The sequence below is a fragment of the Spermophilus citellus genome (genome assembly GCF_964194105.1).
Source record: "Spermophilus citellus genome assembly, chromosome: 1".
NCBI lineage: Eukaryota > Metazoa > Chordata > Mammalia > Rodentia > Sciuridae > Spermophilus > Spermophilus citellus.
In genome coordinates this window covers 143409237-143433360 of record NC_138182.1, presented here as the reverse complement: position 1 = coordinate 143433360, position 24124 = coordinate 143409237, and the positions used below count along the sequence as shown (strand labels likewise).

At 37.9% G+C, this 24124-nt stretch overlaps 1 protein-coding gene across 1 annotated transcript in view; it reads left to right on the top strand.

The window, feature by feature from the left end:
• Positions 1-24124, top strand: part of MEIKIN (meiotic kinetochore factor) — a gene marked incomplete at both ends in the record, with an annotated part of 128298 nt that overhangs the window by 42321 nt on the left and 61853 nt on the right. The window contains one exon of the mRNA XM_081298189.1: positions 1905-1975. Within this exon, the coding sequence (XP_081154315.1) occupies positions 1905-1975 (71 nt within the window). The remainder of the gene's footprint in view (positions 1-1904; positions 1976-24124) is intronic.

The window sequence follows — 24124 nt, the reverse complement described above, 5'->3', positions numbered from 1 at the left end:
GTATCTACTAGCAAAGTTACTGGTTAGTGGCAGTAGTAAGAAAAAGGAAATAATGGTAGCTCAGAGGCCATGAGAGGAGTACCTCAGGAGGGAGTGATCCCAGCTGTGACAAAAGTAATCAAGAGATTACATAAAATGAGAATTGAGGACTGAGAATTGTCACATCAGTAATCTGGTCCCAATTTGAGCAAATTAGCCAGAAACCTGGGGTGATCCTCAACACTCCCTTTTGTTACTTTTCTATCTATCCAATTGTAAAAAGCTGGCACCAGTTTTATCTCCTATAGAACTCTCAAACCCACCTACTTTTTACCATGGGTGATGAAGATGGCATGAATATCAGCCACCAGACTTGCTGGATTTGGCAAATAAAAATGTAGAATGCCCAGTCAAATATGAATTCAGATAAATAGCAAATAATAAATACTTTAATATAAGTATGACGCAAGTATTGCAGATGCTTATACTATTACATGGGATACACAATATGTTTATCTGAAATTCAGATTTAACTTGTCAGCTTGTTTTTTTTTTTTTTGGCAACATTGTTAGCCTCTGTGATGAGCTGAGGAATATGTAAGCAATCTATAAAGCACAAAAAAGAAAAACTTTGTATGCCAAATTAAGGAGTTTGCATTTTAACTTAAGGATAGTGGAAAAACTTTGGAGAGTTTTAAACAAATGATAATAAGTTGTAGTTTAGGTATACATGGAAGACAATGGACTGACTACAGAGGGAGGTGAATTGAAAAGCTACTGGAATAATCTAAAGACAAATCTCTTGGTGCCTTAAATCAAATTTATGCTGTAAATTATAAAGAAAGATAATATGCTATATTAAGTACATATGTTAAAATTGGGATGTTATAGATAGACATTCAATATATATTGTTGTTTGGGGTTGAGTCTGGAGAGTAAGGAAAAGGGAAGACTGAAGAAAAGCCGTCAAGAGGGCCAGAGAAGGGACAAGTTCATACCTGTTTGTATTGAGGGCCAGTGTCAGGAAAGGTTTCTGCTCTTAGTGGGACATAGGATATGGGATACAGGGAAAGTTTTTGATAAGATAAGCAAGACTTGGGGCTGAGGTTGTAGCTCAGTGGCAGAGCACTTGCTTGACATGTGTGAGGCACTGAGTTTGATCCTCAGCACCACAGATAAATATATGAAAAATAAAGGTACATCAACAACTAAAAAATATTTTTAAAAAAAGATAACAAGACTTGAGTTTGTTTTAAATGCTGATATATACCCTTAATCCCAGCTGCTCATAAAGCTAAAACAGGAGAAACCCTTGAGCCCAGGAGTTCAAGACCAGACTGGGCAACACAGCAAGATCCTGTTTAAATAAATAAATACTTATAGAAAAATTGCAATAGAAAGGGGGACCCTGAAAATACAGTCAGGTGGAAATGGTACAACAATGAATAAAGAATTTTTGGGGGCTGGGGATGTGGCTCAAGCGGTAGCGCACTCGCCTGGTATGCGTGCGGCCCGGGTTCGATCCTCAGCACCACATACAAAGATGTTGTGTCTGCCGAAAACTAAAAAATAAATATTAAAAATTCTTAAAAAAAAGAATTTTAATTACATACACATTTGTCACTAACTGAAAGGAAAATCTCCTATACATTGTTTACTGCTATGAAACCTAGAGCTCTTGAGATAAAGATATTTGTATGATTATATTCTCCTGAGGCAAATCAGACTATACAACATACAGTAAGTTTTTCTTCTTAAATTATTACAAAGGCACAGTAATTAAAATCAGAGGCTTTTTTCTTAGTTTGTTTTGAATTTGAAGTCTCTGTCCTCCATATTTAAAGTTAATGGCAGAAGAGAAAATAGGAGTAAAGAAAAAAAAGTTAATGGTTAAATAGAGTATTAAACTGTGTATTTATTTACAGATAATACAGCTTGTGAGGTTTTACTTGCTGAAAAAACTTGCCCTTCAACTCCTGAAAAATCAAAGAAGAAAGCAAGTATTGAATTAGAATAACTACTTAAATCATAATTTTTTTAAGTAACACTTTTATAGGAAATGTACTTCAGCTATTTAAGGCAATATCAAAAGCATTTTTTTGGAGTTTAACAATTAGATTATTTAATATTGTGAAAAACCTATGTAACATATACATGAATATGTACTCTATATAAGTTTAGTAAAAGAAAATTAAAATGTATTTTGCTTTTTTCCTAAAATTTCCTTTTACTATTTGGATGTCCATTAGTGATTAAGTTAAAAATAAGGCATATTAATGTTTTCTGCTGAAAATTATTTGTAAGCCAGGATGTTAGATTGGAATTTAAGGGTATTAGGGGAAGAATTTGGGCTTTATTTTGTATGTAGTAATAACTTTGAGTGACTTTTCACTAGTTTTATATTTTCGTTTTATCAGTCTGATAAGGTAAGTAGTTTTTTATTTATTTTGTTATACATATTGTATAGCTGAGAAAACTGAGTTTTGGATTTGTATTAATTTTTTCAAGGAGTTTTGTAGCAAATCTTCCTGATATAAAACCTTTACTCTTTCCATTATACTATACCAACCATTGCATAGATCAGAGTGCAAATTTAAAAAGAACAAAGGTGCTAGAAGGAAGACCCATTTGTAAGAAGTTAAAAGCATATTGGTGAGAGATTGTGGTGGTTTTGATTGGAGGATTTTATAGGAGAGATGGGATATATGCATAGATTCAAGATAATTTTTTACCTATAGAATTGATGGATTGATATACTGAATGAAGGACTGAGAGGTTTTATGAAAAACCTTGAGCAGCTTTGGGTAGATAAAGGCGCTATTTAATGTGATAGGAAAAATAGGAAGTCTGAGGATACTTGAAATGGAAGGCTACTGGCTGTCAATCTGTAGGACAGGAAAAAACATAAGAGATGTACTATTTTATAATAATTTCTAAAATCATGGAAATGTATGCAGTCACCTGGGAAGGAATATCTAGAGTAAAGAAGAGAATGGAGGTCCAGGATTAATCACAGAAAACTCCACAAACAAATAGATAAGAAGAATGGCCAGAGAAGGAAGAAAATAAACAGAATATGGTGTCATAGAAATCAAGAAAGCAGAGCATTTCAGGCCCCAAAAGGGAATTGGTCAACAATGTTGAATGCTGCTTAGAGGTCCAGTATTATACAAAATTATTAAAAATCAGTTGCAGAGGGGCTGGGATTGTGAGCACTCGCCAAGCACATGTGGGGACACTGGGTTCGATCCTCAGCACCACATAAAAATAAAATCAAGGTATTGTGTCCAACTACATCTAAAACAAAATAAAACAAAACAAAAAATCAGTTGCAGAATTTCTACTTTCAGATCTACCATGTAAGAATCTTGAAATCTTAAAAATTGCCACTCTGTCCTAACAAGTAAAAAAAAACTGAACAAACTAAAAGATTTTCAGCTTTCTTAGGTCTGTCAAAAAAGTGAAGTCACAAGGCAAACTGCTTTATCAAGCATTGAGAGACAGCCTTCCAGAATATAAACCCACAAGCATAAACCAATGGGAACCATTGCCAGATAGGAAAACCTAAACTGTATTTATGAATTTCTGGAGGCTCAATGTGGACAAATCTGATAGTTAAAAATGTCAGTAAAACCCAGTCATAGGTTTCCCCTATTTTTATGAGTTTTATCTCTAAAAACTCTCTACCAGGTCTTCATAGTGAATAATGAAGTAAAATTCCCTTGTACTTCTGGCTTAACCAACCTGGGGGATGGGAAATGCCCAATTCTACCTGCCCTGCTCCAGCCTTTCTACCCTACCTAAGGGGAGAAAGAAAACCAAACAAGAAGAACTGGTGAAGTTCACAGTCTAGGGTTACAGATGCACCAAAAGTCCTATTATCTTAGGACTACAGAATGTTTCCCCTCTCCCACAACTTATCATTACATTAGAAAAGGCTGATTTATGATGTTTTCATAGCATGTTCTTCTTTCAATAAAAAATTACAAGATATACTAAAAGTAATAAAAAAACAGTTTGAAGAGACTGAAAAAATATCACAATCATAGTCAGCTATGGCAAAAATGTTAGAATTATAAAAATGACTAATATTCTAATGGCTTCAATGGACAAAAAGTAGACAACATGAAAGAACTGATGGCTACTGATAGCAGAGAAGTGAAAATTCTAAGAAATAATAATAATAAATGCCAAAGATTGAAAACACTATAACCAAAATGAAGAATATCCTTGGTGGGCTCATAGTAGACTTGACACAGCCAAAGAAAGAATTGTGAGCTTGAAGATTCGATAAAAAAGACTTCAAAAACTGAAAAGCAAAGAGAAAAGAGATTGGGGGAAAAACAGATCATAACATCCTAGAGCTCTAGGACAGCTACAAAATATGTCATGTACGCATAATAAAATAAAGATAGTAAAAGGAGAAGAAGGATCTACCCTGATATTTGAAACAATGATTGAGAATTTCCCCAAGATTAATATCAGATACCAAACCCCAAGATCCAGGAAGCTCAGAGAAAACTGAGCAGAATAAATGTACAAAAAACAACACTAGTTATATCATATTCAAACTTCAGAAAACCAAAGATAAAGAAAAAGATCTTGAAAGAAGCCATGGGGGGAAAACCCACCTTATCCATATATAAGCAAAGATATAAATTACAGACCTCTTAGAAACCATGCAAGAAGAGAATGAAGTAAAATATTTAAAGTATTGAAAGAGAGAATTCAGCATAGACTGCTATATCCTACAAATTTATCTTTTAAAAGTGTAAAAGAAATACTTTCTCCAACAAAATTGAACAAATTCATTGCCAGTAGGCCTTCCTTGCAAAAATGTTAAAAGATGTTCTTCAGAGAGAAGGAAAATAATATAGGTCAGAACTTAGATCTATGTAAAGAAAGGAAGAGCATCAAGAATGAATAAGTGAAAACAAAATAAAAACTTTCATTGTTCATATTATTTTTACAGGAGGTAAAACCTCAGGGTGCTTTACTATATACTCCAGCCACTTTATTTCTTTGTAATTTATTTTTTTTTAATTTTTGAGACAGTGTTTTGCTTCTAAATAGCACATAGATCAAAGAAGAAATCACCAAATAAATTTCAAGATATTTTGAACTGAACAAAAATACAGTTTACTAAAATTTGTAATATATAGGAAAAGCAGTGCTTAGAAGGAACTTTATGGCATTGAATGCATGAATTGGAAAAGTAGCAAAGTCTAAATCAGTATTCAAAGCTTCCCCTTTAGAAAACTAGAAAAAGAAGATTAAATTTGAAGTAAGCAGAAGAAAAGAAATAATAAAATTAAAGTAAAAAATCTGTGAAATTGAAAACAGGAAATGAATAGAGAAAATAAACCAAAATCAAAAACCATTTAAAAAAATCAATATAATTAATGTTTTTAGCAAAGCTAACTAGGACAAAGAAAAGGATTATACAAATTACCAATATCAGAAATGATTGAGGAGACATCACTATGGAGCCTGTGATCATTAAAGAGAAGTGAAGGAGGGGCTGAGGTTGTGGCTTAGTGGTAGAGCATTTGCCTTGCATGTGTGAGGCACTGGATTCAATTCTCAGCACCGCATATAAATAAATGAATAAAATAAAGGTCTATCAACAACTAAAACAATATTTTTTTAAAAAGTAGTGAAGGAATATTATGAACAACTACATAAATTTGACAATGTAGATGAAATGGACCAATTTCTTGATAGGTACACTCTGCCAAAATTCACACAAGAGGGAATGGATATAGGTGTGTGTGTGTGTGTATTTCCTAACTCATTCTATGAGGTTATTATAGACCAAAATCTAATGCCAAAATCAGATGAAGGCATTACAAGAAAAGAAAATTACAGAACAGTATTTCTCATGAACATAGACACAAATGTTCAACAAAATATTAGCAAATTGAACAATACCTAAAAAAGACCACATATAACAAACTAAGTAGGATTGACCCGAAGTATGCCAAATCGGTTCAACAGTTGAAATTAATGTAATTCATCACATCAGAAAAAAATCACATGATCTTTTCTGTAGATGGAGGAAAAGCATTTGACAGAATTTAACACCCATTCATGAAATTCTTAGCAAACTGGGATCAGAGAGAAAATTTCTCACCTTGATAAAGGACATTATACTTCACCTAACATTATACTTACTGGTAAAGGAACTCTAAGTTTTTCCCCTAAGATCAGCAACAAAGCAAAGACATCTTTTCTCATTACTGCTTTTTAGCATCATACTGAAGAAGGTCCTATCTAGTGCAATAAGAAGAGAAAAGGAAATAAAAGGTATATAGTTTGGAAAGGAAAAAAGACAATTTGAAGGATTTACAGAAACCCTCCTGAAACAAATAAGCAATTATAGTAAGGTTGTAAAAAGTTAACATACAGAATTAAATGCTTTTTTTTTACTTAGCAATAAACAAGTGGGATTTGAAAATAAAAGTACATTATGATTTACATTTGCCCCCTAAAAATTAAATAATGAGGTATAACTCTAAAAAAAATATAAGGTCTATATGAGGAAAACTAGAAAATTCAGATAAAAGATAGCAAAGAAGAAATAAATAAATGGAGACATATTTAATGTTTGTGGATAGGAAGACTCAACATTATCAAGAGGTTAGTTTTCCCCAGTATGATCTATAGATTCAGTGCAATTTCAGTCAAAAATCTGAGCAGGTTATTTTGTGGATATTAAAAGAAATTATTCAAGTTCATTTGGAGAGGAAAAATACCAAGAATAACTAATTCTTAATTGAAGAAAAAAGTCAGAGAGCTAACACTACCCATCTTTAAGACTTACTATAAACCATGTTATGGTTTTGATACTAGGTATCCTCCAAAAACTCACGTGTGAGGCAATGCAAGAAAGTTTAGAGGTAAAATGATTGGGTTTTGAGAGCTTTAACCTAATCAGTGAGTTAATCCACTGATAAGGGTTAACTGTGTGTTCACTGTAGTTAGGGTATGGATAAATAAGGTGGGTCTTTGGAGGTGTGCCTTTGGGGTATATATTTTGTCAGTAGTGAAGGGAATCTCTGTCTGCTTCCTGGTGCTGTGTCCTGAGCTGCGTTCATCTACCATACCTTTCTACTACAATGTTGTGCCACACCTGGGGCCCAGAATTATGGAGCCAGCTATCTGTGGACTAAAGCCTCTGAAACAGTGAATACCAAATAAAATTTCCTCCTCTAAAATTATTACCCTAAGAACATGGATGAGAACACGAATGGTGTGAATATACTTTGTATACAACCAGAGATGTGAAAAATTGTGCTCTATATTTGTAATATGAATTGTAATGCATTCTGCTGTCATATGTAACAAATTAGAATAAAAAATAAATATAAATAAATAAATAAAATTATTCTTGTCAGGTCCTTTGTTTGCAGGAGTGAAAAACCTGTCTAAAATACCACAGTAATCAAGACAGTGTGAATTTGGTGAAAGAATAGACAGTAGATAAGTGAAACAAAATAGCCCAGAAATAAACCCACATAAACATAGCAGCAGATCTTTTTGACAAAGGAAAAAACGCAGTATGATGCAGGAAAGTTAGAATGACTGAATATCCACCTGGAAAAAGAAAAACATGTACCTGGACAGAGACTTTACACCCTTTTATAAGAATTAAAATGGGTTATAGAACTAAATATAAAATGCAAAACCATAAAACTTCTAGAATAATAGCATAGAAGAAAATCTAGACCTTGGGTATGATGATAAATTTGGGAGTACAACACCAAATGCATAATCCATGAAAGAAATAACTGATAGCTGAATTTTATTAAAATCATAAACTTCTGATCTGTGAAGAAAATGTCAAGAGAATAAGAAAGCTACAAATTGGAGAAAAATATTTGCAAAAGAAACATCTGCTAATGGGTTGTTGTTCAAAATATACAAAGAACTCTTAAAACTCAACAACATGAAAATTAAAAGCACAGTGGGAAAATGGGCAAAAGACTTGAATAAAAGGAGATATATAATGGCAATAAGTATATTGAATGTTGTTTGACATAAAAATCTTATGTCACTAGGGAATTTTATATTAATTAACAACAATGAGTTACTGCTACAAACATTTTTTTTTAATTACCCAAATTCAAATTATAGGCAATACCAAATACTGGTGAGGATGTAGAGCAAAAGGAACTCTTATTCATTATTGGTGGAAATACAAAATGATACAGACACTTTGGAAAACATTTTTAAAATTTTTTCAAAATTAAACATATTCTTCCTATGATCCTGCAACCATGCTCCTTAGTATTTACCCAAATGAATTGAAAACTTAGATCCACACAAAAACCTTCACATGGATGTTGATAGCAACTTTATTCATAATTTCCAAAAACTTGTAAGCAAAATGTCTTTCAATAGATAAATATACAAATAAACTGTGGGATATCCAGACAATGTAATACTGATTAGCGTGAAAAATAAATGAGGTGTCACATGATGAAAACGCAGAGAGGGAACTTAAATCATTTTGGCTGGTAAAGCCAATCTGAGAAGGCTTTGTAATATTTGATCCAAGTATATGATATTCTTTTTTTTCTTTCTTTTTTATTGGTTGTTCAAAACATTACAAAGCTCTTGACATATCATATTTCATACATTAGATTCAAGTGGGTTATGAACTCCCATTTTTACCCCAAATACAGATTGCAGAATCACATTGGTTACACATCCACATTTTTACGTAATGCTATATTAGTAACTGTTGTATTCTGCTACCTTTCCTATCCTCTACTATCCCCCCTCCCTTCCCCTCCCATCTTCTCTCTCTCCCCCATCTGCTATAATTTCTCTCCCTTATTTTTTTCCCTTTCCCCTCACAACCTCTTATATGTAATTTTGTATAACAGTGAGGGTCTCCTTCCATTTCCATGCAATTTCCCTTCTCTCTCCCTTTCCCTCCCACCTCATGTCTCTGTTTAATGTTAATCTTTTCCTCATGCTCTTCCTCCCTGCTCTGTTCTTAGTTGCTCTCATTATATCAAAGAAGACATTTGGCATTTGTTTTTTAGGGCTTGGCTAGCTTCACTTAGCATAATCTGCTCTAATGCCATCCATTTCCCTGCAAATTCCATGATTTTGTCATTTTTTAGTGCTGTGTAATACTCCATTGTGTATAAATGCCACATTTTTTTAATCCATTCATCTATTGAAGGGCATCTGGGTTGGTTCCACAGTCTAGCTATTGTGAATTGTGCTGCTATGAACATCGATGTGGCAGTATCCCTGTAGTACGCTCTTTTAAGGTCTTCAGGGAATAGTCCAAGAAGGGCAATAGCTGGGTCAAATGGTGGTTCCATTCCCAACTTTCCCAGGAATCTCCATACTGCTTTCCAAATTGGCCGCACCAATTTGCAGTCCTACTAGCAATGTACAAGAGTACCCTTTTCCCCACATCCTTGCCAGCACTTGTTGTTTGACTTCATAATGGCTGCCAATCTTACTGGAGTGAGATGGTATCTTAGGGTGGTTTTGATTTGCATTTCTCTGACTGCTAGAGATGGTGAGCATTTTTTCATGTACTTGTTGATTTATTGTATGTCCTCCTCTGAGAAGTGTCTGTTCAGGTCCTTGGCCCATTTGTTGATTGGGTTATTTGTTTTCTTATTGTTTAATTTTTTGAGTTCTTTGTATACTCTGGATATTAGGGCTCTATCTGAAGTGTGAGGAGTAAAAATATGTTCCCATGATGTAGGCTCCCTATTTACCTCTCTTATTGTTTCTCTTGCTGAGAAAAAAACTTTTTAATTTAAGTAAGTCCTATTTGTTTATTCTTGTTATTAACTCTTGTGCTATGGGTGTCCTATTAAGGAATTTGGAGCCCGACCCCACAATATGTAGATTGGAGCCAACTTTTTCTTCTATCAGACGCAGAGTCTCTGATTTGATATCAAGCTCCTTGCTCCATTTTGCGTCAACTTTTGTGCATGGCGAGAGAAGGGGATTCAGTTTCATTTTGTTGCATATGGATTTCCAGTTTTCCCAGCACCATTTGTTGAAGATGCTATCCTTTTCCATTGCATGCTTTTAGCCCCTTTATCGAATATAAGATAGTTGTAATTTTGTGGATTGGTTTCTGTGTCCTCTATTCTGTACTATTGGTCCACCCGCCTGTTTTGGTACCAGTACCATGCTGTTTTTGTTACTATTGCTCTGTAGTACAGTTTGAAATCTGGTATCGCTACACCTCCTGATTCACACTTCCTGCTTAGAATTGCTTTTGCTATTCTGGGTCTTTTATTTTTCCATATGAATTTCATGATTGCTTTATCTACTTCTACAAGAAATGCGGTTGGGATTTTGATTGGCATTGCATTAAACCTATAGAGGACTTTTGGTAATATTGCCATTTTGATGATGTTAGTTCTGCCTATCCATGAACAGGGTATATTTTTCCATCTTCTAAGATCCTCTTCTATTTCTCTCTTTAGGGTTCTGTAGTTTTCATTGTATAAATCTTTCACCTCTTTTGTTAGGTTGATTCCCAAGTATTTTATTTTTTGTGAGGATATTGTGAATGGGGTGGTTTTCCTCATTTCCAGTTCAGAAGATTTGTCGCTGATATACAGGAATGCCTTGATTTATATGTGTTGATTTTATATCCTGCCACTTTGCTGAATTCATTTATTAGCTCTAGTAGTTTCTTTGTAGACCCTTTTGTGTCTTCTAGGTATAGGATCATATCATCCGCAAATAGTGATAATTTAAGTTCTTCTTTCCTATTTTATTCCTTTAATTTCTTTTGTCTGTCTAATTGCTCTGGCTAGTATTTCGAGAACTAAATTGAATAGAAGTGGTGAGAGAGGGCATCCCTGTCTTGTTCCGGATTTTAGAAGGAATGCCTTCAGTTTTTCTCCATTCAGAATGATGGTAGCCTGAGGCTTAGCATAGATTGCTTTTACAATGTTGAGGTAAGTTCCTGTTATCCCTAGTTTTTCAAGTGTTTTGAACATAAAAACGATGCTGTACTTTGTCGAATGCTTTTTCTGCATCTATCGAGATGATCATGTGGTTCTTATCGTTAAGTCTATTGATGTGGTGAATAACATTTATTGATTTCCGTATATTGAACCAGCCTTGCATCCCAGGGATGAATCCTACTTGATCATCGTGCACAACTTTTTTGATATGCTTTTGTATAAGATTTGCCAGGATTTTATTGAGGATTTTTGCATCTAAGTTCATTAGAGATATTGGTCTGTAGTTTTCTTTCTTTGAAGTGTCTTTGTCTGGTTTCGGGATCAGGGTGATGTTGGCCTCATAGAATGAATTTGGAAGAGCTCCTTCTTTTTCTATTTCTTGAAATAACTTGAAAAGTATTGGTATTAATTCTTCTTTGAAGGTTTTGTAAAACTTAGGTGTATATCCATCCAGTCCAGGGCTTTTCTTGGTTGGTAGTCTTTTTTTTTTTTTTTTATAATATTTTATTGTTGGTTGTTCAAAACATTACATAGTTCTTAATATACCATATTTCACAGATTGATTCAAGTGGGTTATGAACTCCCATTTTTACCCCGTATACAGATTGCTGTGTCACATCAGTTACATTTCCATTGATTTATAAATTGCCTTTCTAGTGACTGATGTATTCTGCTGTCTATCCCATTCTCCACTATCCCCCCTCCCCTCCCCTCCCCTCCCCTCCCCTCCCCTCCCCTTCTCTCTCTCCACCCCCTCTACTAAAAATCGTTTCTTCCACTTATATAATTTTTATCCTACTCCTCCTTTCCTCTTATATGTAATTGTGTATAACCCTGAGGCTCACCTTCCAATTCCATGCAATTTCCCTTAACTCTCCCTTTCCCTGCCGCCTATCATCCCTGTTTAATGTTAATCTTCTTCTCCAGCTCTTCCTCTCTACCCTGTCCTTGGTTACTCCCCTTATATCAAAGAAGACATTTGGCATTTGTTTTTTAAGGATTGGCTAGCTTCACTTAGCATAATCTGCTCTAATGCCATCCATTTCCCTCCAAATTCTATGATTTTGTCATTTCTTAATGCAGAGTAATACTCCATTGTGTATAGATGCCACATTTTTTTAATCCATTCATCTATTGAAGGGCTTCTAGGTTGGTTCCACAATCTTGCTATCGTGAATTGTGCTGCTATGAACATCGATGTAGCAGTATCCCTGTAGCATGCTCTTGTTAGGTCTTTAGGGAATAGACCGAGAAGGGGAATAGCAGGGTCAAATGGTGGTTCCATTCCCAGCTTTCCAAGAAATCTCCACACTGTTTTCCAAATTGGCTGCACCATTTTGCAGTCCCACCAACAATGAACAAGTGTACCCATTTCCCCGCATCCTCGCCAGCACTTGTTGTTGTTGGACTTCTTAATGGCTGCCAATCTTACTGGAGTGAGATGGTATCTTAGGGTGGTTTTGATTTGCATTTCTCTGACTGCTAGCGATGGTGAGCATTTTTTTCATGTACTTGTTGATTGATTGTATGTCCTCCTCTGAGAAGTGTCTGTTCAGGTCCTTGGCCCATTTGTTGATTGGGTTATTTGTTATCTTATTATCTAATTTTTTGAGTTCTTTGTATACTCTGGATATTAGGGCTCTATCTGAAGTGTGTGGGGTAAAGATTTGTTCCCAGGATGTAGGCTCCCTGTTTATCTCTCTTATTGTTTCTTTTGTTGAGAAAAAACTTTTTAGTTTGAGTAAGTCCCATTTGTTGATTCTGGTTGTTAACTCTTGCGCTATGGGTGTCCTATTGAGGAATTTGGAGCCTGACCCCACAGTATGTAGATCATAGCCGACTTTCTCTTCTATCAGACGCCGTGTCTCTGATTTAATATCGAGCTCCTTAATCCATTTTGAGTTAACTTTTGTGCATGGCGAGAGAAAGGGATTCAGATTCATTTTGATGCAAATGGATTTCCAGTTTTCCCAGCACCATTTGTTGAAGATGCTATCCTTCCTCCATTGCATGCTTTTAGCCCCTTTATCAAATATAAGATAGTTGTAGTTTTGTGGATTGGTTACTGTGTCTTCTATTCTGTACCATTGGTCCACTCGCCTGTTTTGGTACCAGTACCATGCTGTTTTTGCGACTATTGCTCTGTAGTATAGTTTGAAGTCTGGTATCGCTATACCACCTGATTCACACTTCCTGCTTAGCATTGTTTTTGCTATTCTGGGTCTTTTATTATTCCATATGAATTTCATGATTCTTTTATCTATTTCTACAAGAAATGCTGTTGGGATTCTGATTGGGATAGCATTGAACTTATAGAGAACTTTTGGTAATATCGCCATTTTGATGATGTTAGTTCTGCCTATCCATGAACAGGGTATATTTTTCCATCTTCTGAGGTCTTCTTCTATGTCTCTTTTTAGGGTTCTGTAGTTTTCCTTGTATAGGTCTTTCACCTCTTTTGTTAGGTTGATTCCCAGGTATTTTATTTTTTGGGGGGATATTGTGAATGGAGTAGTTGTCCTCATTTCCGTTTCAGAGGATTTGTCGCTGATATACAGGAATGCATTTGATTTATGTGTGTTGATTTTATATCCTGCCACTTTGCTGAATTCATTTATTAACTCTAATAGTTTCTTTTTAGACCCTTTTGGGTCTGTTAGGTATAGAATCATATCATCTGCAAATAGTGATAATTTAAGTTCTTCTTTTCCTATTTTTATGCCTTTAATTTCTTTCGTCTGTCTAATTGCTCTGGCCAGTGTTTCGAGGACTATGTTGAACAGAAGTGGTGAGAGAGGGCATCCCTGTCTTGTACCAGATCTTAGAGGGAATGCCTTCAATTTTTCTCCATTCAGAATGATGCTGGCCTGTGGCTTATCATAGATTGCTTTAACAATGTTGAGGTATGATCCTGTTATCCCTAATTTTTCTAGAGTTTTGAACATAAAGGGATGCTGTACTTTGTCGAATGCTTTTTCTGCATCTATCGAGATGATCATATGGTTCTTATTTTTAAGTCTATTGATGTGGTGTATAACATTTATTGATTTTCGTATATTGAACCAGCCTTGCATCCCAGGGATGAATCCTACTTGATCATGGTGTATAATTTTTTTGATGCGATTTTGAATCCGATTCGCCAGAATTTTATTGAGGATTTTTGCATCTAGGTTCATTAGAGATATTGGTCTGTAGTTTTCTTTCCTTGAAGTGTCTCTGTCTGGTTTAGGTATCAGGGTGATGTTGGCCTCGTAGAATGTCTTTGGAAGTTCTCCCTCTTTTTCTATTTCCTGAAATAGCTTGAAAAGTATTGGTGTTAGTTCCCCTTTAAAGGTTTTGTAAAACTCTGCTGTATACCCGTCCGGTCCTGGGCTTTTCTTAGTTGGTAGTCTTTTGATGGTTTCTTCTATTTCCTCTATTGTTATTGGTCTGTTTAGGCTGTCTATATCTTCCTGACTCAATCTGGGCAGATCATATGACTTAAGAAATTTATCGATACCTTCACTATCTTCTATTTTGTTGGAGTATAAGGATTCAAAGTAATTTCTGATTATCTTCTGTATTTCTGAAGTGTCTGTTGTGATATTGCCTTTTTCATCCCGTATGCTAGTAATTTGGGTTCTCTCTCTTCTTCTCTTCGTTAGCATGGCTAAGGGTCTGTCGATCTTATTTATTTTTTCAAAGAACCAGCTTTTGGTTTTGTCAATTTTTTCAATTGTTTCTTTTGTTTCGATTTCATTAATTTCAGCTCTGATTTTAATTATTTCTTGCCTTCTACTTCTTTTGCTGTTGTTTTGCTCTTCTTTTTCTAGGATTTTGAGATGATATATGAGATCGTTTATTTGTTGGTTTTTTCTTTTTTTAAGGAATGCGCTCCAAGCAATGAATTTTCCTCTTAGAACTGCTTTCAATGTGTCCCATAGATTCCGATATGTTGTGTCTGTGATTTCATTTAACTCTAAGAAGTTTTTAATTTCCTCTTTAATGTCTTCTATAACCCATTGATCATTCAGTAACCTATTGTTCATTCTCCAAGTGATGCATGATTTTTCCTTCCTTCTTTTATCGTTGATTTTCAGTTTCATTCCATTATGATAAGATACGATGCATGGTATTATTTCTACTCCTTTATATTGTCTAAGAGTTGCCCTGTGACATAATATATGATCTATTTTTGTGAAGGATCCATGTGCTGCTGAGAAAAAAGTGTAACTACTTGATGTTGGGTGGTATATTCTATATATGTCAATTAGGTCTAAGTTGTTAATTGTGTTGTTGAGTTCTATAGTTTCCTTATTTAACTTTTGTTTGGAAGATCTGTCCAGTGGTGAGAGAGGTGTGTTGAAGTCTCCCATGATTATTGTATGGTGGTCTATTAGACTCTTGTACTTGAGAAGAGTTTGCTTGATGAACATAGCTGCACCGTTGTTTGGGGCATATATATTTATGATTGTTATGTCTTGTTGGTGTATGGTTCCCTTGAGCAGTATGCAGTGTCCCTCTTTATCCTTTTTGATTAACTTTGGCTTGAAATCTATTTTGTTTGATATGAGTATGGACACTCCTGCTTGTTTCCGCAGTCCATATGAGTGGAATGATTTTTCCCAGCCTTTCACTTTCAGTCTATGTATATCTTTTCCTATCAAATGCGTCTCCTGTAGGCAACATATTGTTGGATCTTGTTTTGTGATCCATTCGACTAGCCTGTGTCTCTTAATTGGTGAGTTTAAGCCATTAACATTTAGGGTTATTATTGAGATTTGGTTTGTTCCTCCAGTCATATTTGTTTATTTATGTTACTAAACCTGATAGTTTTCCTCCTTGATTACTTTCCCCCCTTTACTGTCCTACCTCCCACTGATGGTTGTCAATGTTATTTTCAGTTTCCTCTTCCTGTAATGTTTTGCCAAGGATTTTTTGGAGAGCTGGTTTTCTAGCTGCGAATTCTTTTAACTTTTGTTTATCGTGAAAGGTTTTAATTTCATCTTCCATCCTGAAGCTTAATTTCGCCGGATACACGATTCTTGGTTGGAGCCCATTTTCTTTCAGTGTTTGAAAAATGTTATTCCAGGATCTTCTAGCTTTCAGAGTCTGTGTTGAGAGATCAGCTGTTATCCTGATTGGTTTGCCCCTAAATGTAATCTGCTTTCTTTCTCTTGTAGCTTTTAAAATTCTCTCCTTATTCTGTATGTTGGGCATCTTCATTATAATGTGTCTAGGTGTGGATCTCTTATGATTTTGCACTTTCGGCGTCCTGTAGGCTTCTAGGATATGGGATTCTGTTTCATTCTTCAAGTCTGGGAAGTTTTCTCGAATTATTTCATTGAATAGATTGTTCATTCCTCTGGTTTGGAGCTCTGTGCCCTCCTGTATCCCAATGACTCTTAAGTTTGGTCTTTTAATATTATCCCATAATTCTTGAATGTTCTGTTCATGGTTTCTTAGCATTCTTGCTGAATTGTCTATGTTCTTCTCAAGTTGAAATACTTTGTCTTCATTGTCTGATGTTCTATCTTCTAAGTGATCTATTCTGCTGGTAGTATTGTCAATTGAGGTTTTAAGTTGGTTTATTGCTTCCTGCATTTCTAGGATTTCTATTTGTTTGTTTTTTATTACTTCTAACTCCCTGTGAAATTGATCTTTTACTTCCTGGATTTGTTTCTGTAGTTCCTTGTCAATATGATCTTTCATTGTCTGATTTTGCTGTCTCATGTCTTCCTTGAGAGTCCAGATCATCTGAAGCATGTATATCCTGAACTCTTTATCTGACATTCCATCTGTTGCAGCTATTACCTCTTCTAGAGTTGAGTTGACCTGCAATGCTTGTGGTCCTTTCTTTCCTTGTCTTTTCATATTGCTTGCGTTTCTTTCTGCTTGGTGGAACTGTTGTGTTTTTGAAATTTTTCCCCCTGTTTATTTATATTGCTCTTGTATAGTTGGGATATCTCTCTTGTAGGGCGGGTAGTGGTTGTGCTCCTCCTCTAATCAGGGTGATCTATCCACTACGCTGGTTGGTCGTAGGTCTGCCCGCCCTGCGGGCACGGGTGGCTGCTCTACTCTTCTCCCACTCCAATTGCGGTGACGTTCCTACCACGTCCTCGGATCGTTGGTCCTGATCCGGACGTGGGCAGCAGCTCTTCTCCACCCCTACTCCAATTGATGCGACGTGTCTACCACGCTGGTCGGCCTCCAAACCTGTTCCGCCGGTGGGTCTCAGATCTGCCCACCCTGCGGGCCTGGGCGGCAGTTCTGCTCAACCCCCACTCCCAGTGGGGGTACCTAACTGCCTCTCCAACGGGTCTCTGGGCTCCTTCCGGACGCTGACGGCGGCTCTGTTCAACCCCCACTCCAACCAGTGTGACGTGACTGCCTTGATGCTACTCGTCCACCACACTGGCAGGCTGCCGAGCCTGTCCTGCCAGTGGGACGTAGGACTGCCTACCCTGCAGGATCAGACGGCAGCTCTTCACTGCCTCCACTCCAAGTGGGTTGACTTGGCTACCCTGCCGTCTGGTCGCTGGTCCTGTTCCAGGCGTGGGCGGCTACTCTCCTCGGCCCCAGCTGCAGTTGGGGTGTCGTGATACCACACCGGCGGGACCCTTAGCCTGCTCTGGGCGCAGGAGGCAGCTCCACTCTGCCCCCCGGGCCCCCGCAGCACCCAGCAGGACCCGGACCAAGAGGCAGACCCTGTAGGATCTCCAACCCTGAGCCTGAGCCGCTTCGGGAGCCAGGAGCCGGTCTCTCCGATCCCCGCCACGTTCTGCTAGGCGTAGGCTCCTCAGAGCAACCGCCGCGGGTTCCCCAAACCCAGGCCAAAGCAGTCCCGGGAGCCCAAGCCTGGCCGCACCAGACTCTCCCTGCTCGGTGCACGCTCCGCTGTGGGCAGAGTCTAAGACGCACTTCCCACGGGTTCCCCAGCTTCAGGCCAAAACTGTTCCAGGAGACAGAGTCTCGCTGCCCCTCGTCACAAGTTTCACTTGAGGCTGGCCTCAGCTCGCGGTCCCCGCAGGCTCCGCGGCCCTGGGCTCAAACCGCCACGGGAGCCAGAACCCAGCCTCTCCGATCCCTGCCTCACTCTGCTAGGTGCAGGCTCCACAGAGGAACCCCAGCCTCAGGCCCAGACGGCCCCGGGAGCCCGAGCTTGGCAGCTCCAATCTCTCCCAGCTCAGTGTACGCTGAGCCAGGGGCAGGGTCAAAGACACAGTTCCCTCGGGCTCCCTAGCCTCGGGCCAAACTGTTCCGGTAGCCCGAGCCACGCCGCCCCTCAGCGCACAGTCCCCCTGTAACTGGCCTCCGCCCGGAGTCCCCGACGGATCTCCCGCCCTGGACCAAAGCAACCCGGGGAACTAGAATCTGGCCGCTCAAAGTCCGGCGCCCGCCTTGCCATGGGTGAAGCCCGAAGAGTATTCTCCTTAGGTATTCCCGTCCCAAGCCTGGGCGATCTGTCTGCGCGACGCAGGCAAATACCAGCCTGGAATCACCTGTTCCGTAGTTGAATGAGCTGAGATCAGTAGAAAACAGGGATGATTGCATCAGCTCTCCATGTTGGCGGCTGCTGTCTTCCTCCGTTTTCCGACCGGTGTCTGGTATCGAACTGGACCGGTTCTCTCCTCTGTTTCAAGGCTGGAACTCAGCACTCAGCGCGGCCAGTGCGCCACTGGCAGGAGCCCCAGAATCCGCTTCGCTGCAATCCCGCTCTGGAACCTCGCCGCCGATCATCCAGGGCGCGTCCCAGACTTCATCTGCGGGGCGGCCGCCGTCAGGCACTGCTTCTCTCCGTGCGGGGGAAATCGCCTGTGACCAAGCCCCTGCAGCCGAATCCCGCGCGCTGGAAGTCTGTTCTCTAGATTCTGGAGCACCTCAATTTCACTGGGGATTCCCACCAAGGTAGCCTTCAGCCGTTTCACCACGTCTTTATCCCTCACAGTGGCGCAGCGCACTGGGGAGTTGCACTCCCTTAGCCGCCATCTTCCCCATCTCGTTGGTAGTCTTTTGATGGCTTCTTCTATTGCCTCGTTTGTTATTGGTCTGTTTAAATTGTGTGTATCTTCCTGACTCAATCTGGGCAAATCATATGACTTAAGAAATTTATCGATGTCTTCACTATCTTCTATTTTATTGGAATATAGGGTTTCAAAGTAATTTCTAATTATCTTCTGTATTTCTGTAGTGTCCGTTGTGATATTGCCTTTTTTCATCCCGTATGTTAGTAATTTGAGTTCTCTCTCTTCTTCTCTTCGTTAGCATGGCTAAGGGTCTGTCTATCTTATTTATTTTTTCGAACAAACAACTTTTAGTTTTATCAATTTTTTCAATGGTTTTGTTTCAATTTCATTGATTTCCGCTCTGATTTTAATTATTTCTTGCCTTCTACTACATTTGCTGTTGTTTTGCTCTTCCTTTTCTAGGCTTTTGAGATGAAGTGTGAGTTCATTTATTTGTTGGTTTTTTCTTTTTTTGAGGAATGAACTCCAGGCAATGAATTTTGCTTTTAAAGCTGCTTTCATTGTGTCCCATAGATTCTGATATGTTGTGTCTGTATTTTCATTTATATCTAAGAATTTTTTGATTTCCTCCTTTATGTCTTCTGTAACCCATTGATCATTCGGTAACATATTGTTCATTTTCCAGGTGATGCAGGATTTTTCCTTCCTTCTTTTATCATTGATTTCCAGTTTCATTCCATTATGATCAGATAAGATGCATGGTATTATCACCACACCTTTATATTTACTAAGAGTTGCCCTATGGCATAATATATGGTCTATCTTTGAGAAGGATCCGTGTGCTGCTGAGAAGAATGTGTATCCACTTGATGATGATTGATATATTCTATATATGTCGGTTAAATCTAGGTTATTGATTCTGTTATTGAGTTCTATAGTTTCTTTATTCAGCTTTTGTCTGGAGGATCTGTCCAATGGAGAGCGCGGTGTGTTGAAGTCACCCATAATTATTGTGTTGTGGTCTATTTGACTCTTGAACTTGAGGAGAATTTGTTTTATGAACGTTGTAGCACCATTGTTTGGTGCATACATATTGATAATTGTTATGTCTTGTTGGTGGATGGTTCCTTTTAACAGTATATAGTGTCCTTTTTTATCCCTTTTGATTAACTTAGGTTTGAAGTTGATTTTATTCGACATGAGTATGGCCACTCCTGCTTGCTTCAAAGGACCACGTAAGTGGTATGATTTTTCCCAACCTTTCATCTTTAGCCTGTGTATGTCTTTTCCTATCATATGAGTTTCCTGAAGGCAGCATATTGTTGGATCTGTTTTTTTAATCCAGGTTACTAGCCTGTGTCTCTTGATTGGTGAATTTAAGCCATTAACATGTAGGGTTACTATTGATATATGGTTTGTACTTCCAGTCATGCTTATTTATTTTAATATGGATAGTTTTTCCTCTTTGGTTATTTTATTTTTTCCCCTTTACTGAGTTACCTCCCACTGTTAGTTTTGGGTGCTGTTTTTCCATTCCTCTTCTTGTAGTATTTTGCTCAAAATCCCTTGCATTGCTGGTTTTCTGGCTGCGAATTCTTTTAACTTTTGTTTATCATGAAATATTTTAATTTCATTGTCAAATATGAAGCTTAATTTTGCTGGATACAGTATTCTTGGTTGGAATCCATTATTTTTCAGTGTTTGAAATGCGTTGTTCCAGGATCTTCTCGCTTTCAACGTCTGGTGATGAAAAATCAGCCGTTAACCTAATTGGTTTACCCCTAAATGTAATCTGCCTCCTTTCTCTCGTAGCTTTTAATATTCTCTCCTTGTTCTGTATGTTGGATATCTTCATAATTTTGTGTCTTGGAGTTGGTCTATTACAGTTTTGTATGTTTGGGGTCTTGTAGGCTTCCAGGATTTGGCAATCCATTCCATCTTTCATATCTGGGAAGTTTTCTAAGTTTATTTCATTCAATAGATTGTTCATTCCTTTTGTTTGAACCTCTACACCTTCTTCTATCCCAATGACTGTCACGTTTGGTTTTTTTATGATATCCCATATCTCTTGGATGGATTGCTGGTGATTTCTTAGCATCCTTTCTGTGTTGACTATATTCTTTTCAAGTTGATAAACTTTGTCTTCATTATCTGATGTTCTGACTTGTATTTGATCTAGTCTATTTGTAATATTCTCGTTTGAGTTTTTAATTTGGTTTATGGTTTCCTGCATTTCTAGGATTACTGTTTGATTTTTTTAAAAATCTCTATCTCCTGGTAGAGCTCATTCTTTGCCATTTGAATTTGCTTATGTAATTCGTTTTCAAAGTATACTTTCATTGATTGGACTTGCTGTCTTATGTCTTTTCTAAGATTCCGTTCCATCTTAGTTAGGTATGCCTTGAGTTCTTTCTTTGTCCATTTTTCTGATGCCTCTAGGTTCTCCTGTGAATTTAAGTTGTCCTGCATTGTTTGTAATCCTTTTTTCCCTTGTTTTTTATGGTGCTCACGTTACTTTCCATCTTCGTTTGACTGCTGTGTTTCTGTTTTCTCATTTAAATTTATTTTGGTTTTTATAGTTCCAATATCTCTCCTTTGTGTTGGGAGACAATGTTTAGAGATGTTGGATTTAATTGTGATTTAAGGTAAATTCACTAGTTTCATTAAGGGCCTACAGATTTTGATGGCATATAGAGAATTGAGGTTTGAACTTAGGATTTTATGTTAAGGTTGGGCTATTTGATGGTATGGAGGTATATGTTAGCTTCTTTGGGGGGTTGCTCAAATGCAGGCGGATATTAACAAGAGAATAGACAGGAGTAGTTGGGGGTAGTTAAGGGCTTAGGCGGACTATAGACCGACTCGTAGTATTCATCTATTTGCATTTAGTAAATTATACGTAGTCTGGGTGGTCATGCTTAAGAGTAAAGATGGGAAAAAGGTAAGGAAGCAAACCAAGAAAGAAAGAGGGAGAGAAGAAAGAAAGAGAAAAGAATAGAAAAGAAAAAGAAATGATAAAAAACAATAAAATGCAATAAAATAAAAATTACAATTAAAAAAAGAAAAAAATTAAAATTAAAAAAAAAAAAGGCACTGTTAGGTTTCTATTTTCTTCACTTCCAGTCAGTTGTGCTGTGCCTTCCGGGCCAAGATTTTGCCCTCTGGCATAGGAAACAATCCGTGTGAGGCCGCTCCCTCCTTCCCCCTCTGGTGTCTCTTAAAACCTGTTAGCTTAGGTTTATTCCTGGACTCTAGTCTCCTCGCTTCTCCTGCCAGACAGGCCTTCCCCAGTGTGATACCTCTCTGCAGTTCAAGCTACACTCTGGACCTGCAGTTTCCTGGATGTGGAGCGAGGCTATTGGGAACCGGCCCCTTATTGTTTTGATTCCCTCCGATAGCCCCTCCTCCAAGAGCTGGTGAGACAGGTTTCATTTTCGCTGCTGGTGGGAGGGGGGAGTTGGAGGTCAGGTGCCTTTACCTCTCCCCACGCCTCTATTCATGCTCACTCTGATATTCATGCCCCCGAAAAGCCGGGGAGAGATTTTATGCGATTTCCCTGCTGTATGTGAGAAGGGCTAAATGCCACACACCTGTTCTATCGCTGAACTTGTTTCGATCTGTTGGAAACTGGTGATGGTGTCGTCAGCTCTCCAAGATGGTGGCTGCTGGCTTCCTTGGTGGGTTGTCCAGTGTGAAGGACAGACCCTGGACTATTTCTCTCCCCGGTCTCAAACCCAGAACTCAGCCTGAAGTACAGTGAGGGCACAGTTGGCAGGTCCCCACAGAATCCGAAGCACCATTTCTCTGTGTTGCTGGCACGCAGTTTCTCAGCGCGCCGCAGTTTCTAGCTGCAGGGCGGGCCGATGATCAATCAGCCTGAATCTCCAGGCGCACTATTCACTTGCGACTGAGCCCCAATAATTGATCCTCGGGTGCTGGAAATCCTTCCTCTAGGTTTCGGTGCACCCCAATTTTGCTGGAAATTCCTAACAAGATAGCTTTTGGCCGTTCTAACTCGTTATTCACCTGCGCAGTGACACGGTACACGGGGGTGATGCATTCTTTTCGCCGCCATCTTCCTCCAATCCTATATGATATTCTTGAAAAGGCAAAACTATGGAGACAATAAAAATATTAATGGTTGACAATGGTTGGAGAAGGTAGGGTTGAATAGATATATAGAAGATTTTTTAGGGCAAACTATTCTGTATGATGCTATATGGCGAACACATGTTATACATTTGTCAAAACCAAGAGAACAAACACTAAGAATGAACCTTAAGGTAAATTATGAACTTTAGATAATAATGATATCTCAGAGTACTGATTATAACTGTCATATTGCTGTTGTGCAAGATGTGGACAGTGAAAGGGGTTTACATACATGGGAACAAATATGTGAGAACTCTAAACTTCTGCTCAGTTTTGCTATGAATCCAAAACTATTCCTAAAAATAAAATGCATTAATTTTTTGTTTTTTAAACATTTTTACTTTATTACAGTACAATGTATACTTTTTTTACAAACTAATTACAATAATTTATGGGTCATATAGCTGTCGAGTGATTAAGTTTTGTAACTGCATAAACCTTGTTACCTTCATTACTTTTTTTTATACCTTTATTCCATTCATTTATTTTTATGTGGTGCTGAGGATCGAACATAGGGCCCCCGCACATGCTAGGCAAGTGCTCTACCTTTGAGCCACAATCCCAGCCCACCTTCATTACTTAAAAAACATCACCACCACACTGGCAAATTTTTCTGGGACTCCTTTGTAATTAATGCAATCAACGAACTCCAAGGTTAGGGAGTCATTGATTTTCTTCCTATCACTAGTTTTTACCAATTATAAAATTTCATTAAATGATTCAGGCAGCCTTTAGTCTTTGGAGTTTGACCTCTTTACTACAGTTTGACTTTTCAAAGTTTTCTTAAATTCAACAGATGTTTTCATGTATTAATATTTTGTTCTTGTTATTGTTGAGTAGTATTCCATAACACAGATACACCTCGATCAGGTTGTGTTTGGTTGGAAATACTATGAATAGTACTAATGAGACTAATGAGAACATGCACATAAAAGCATGTATGGACATTTCATAGCTCCTCAACAGACACCAAGAATTTGTGTCTTGGATTGCTAAGTTGCATGGCAAAATTATATTCATCTTATAGACATTACCATAATGTGTTCCACTCTGCATTCCCATCATCAGCATCCAAGGATTCCAGCT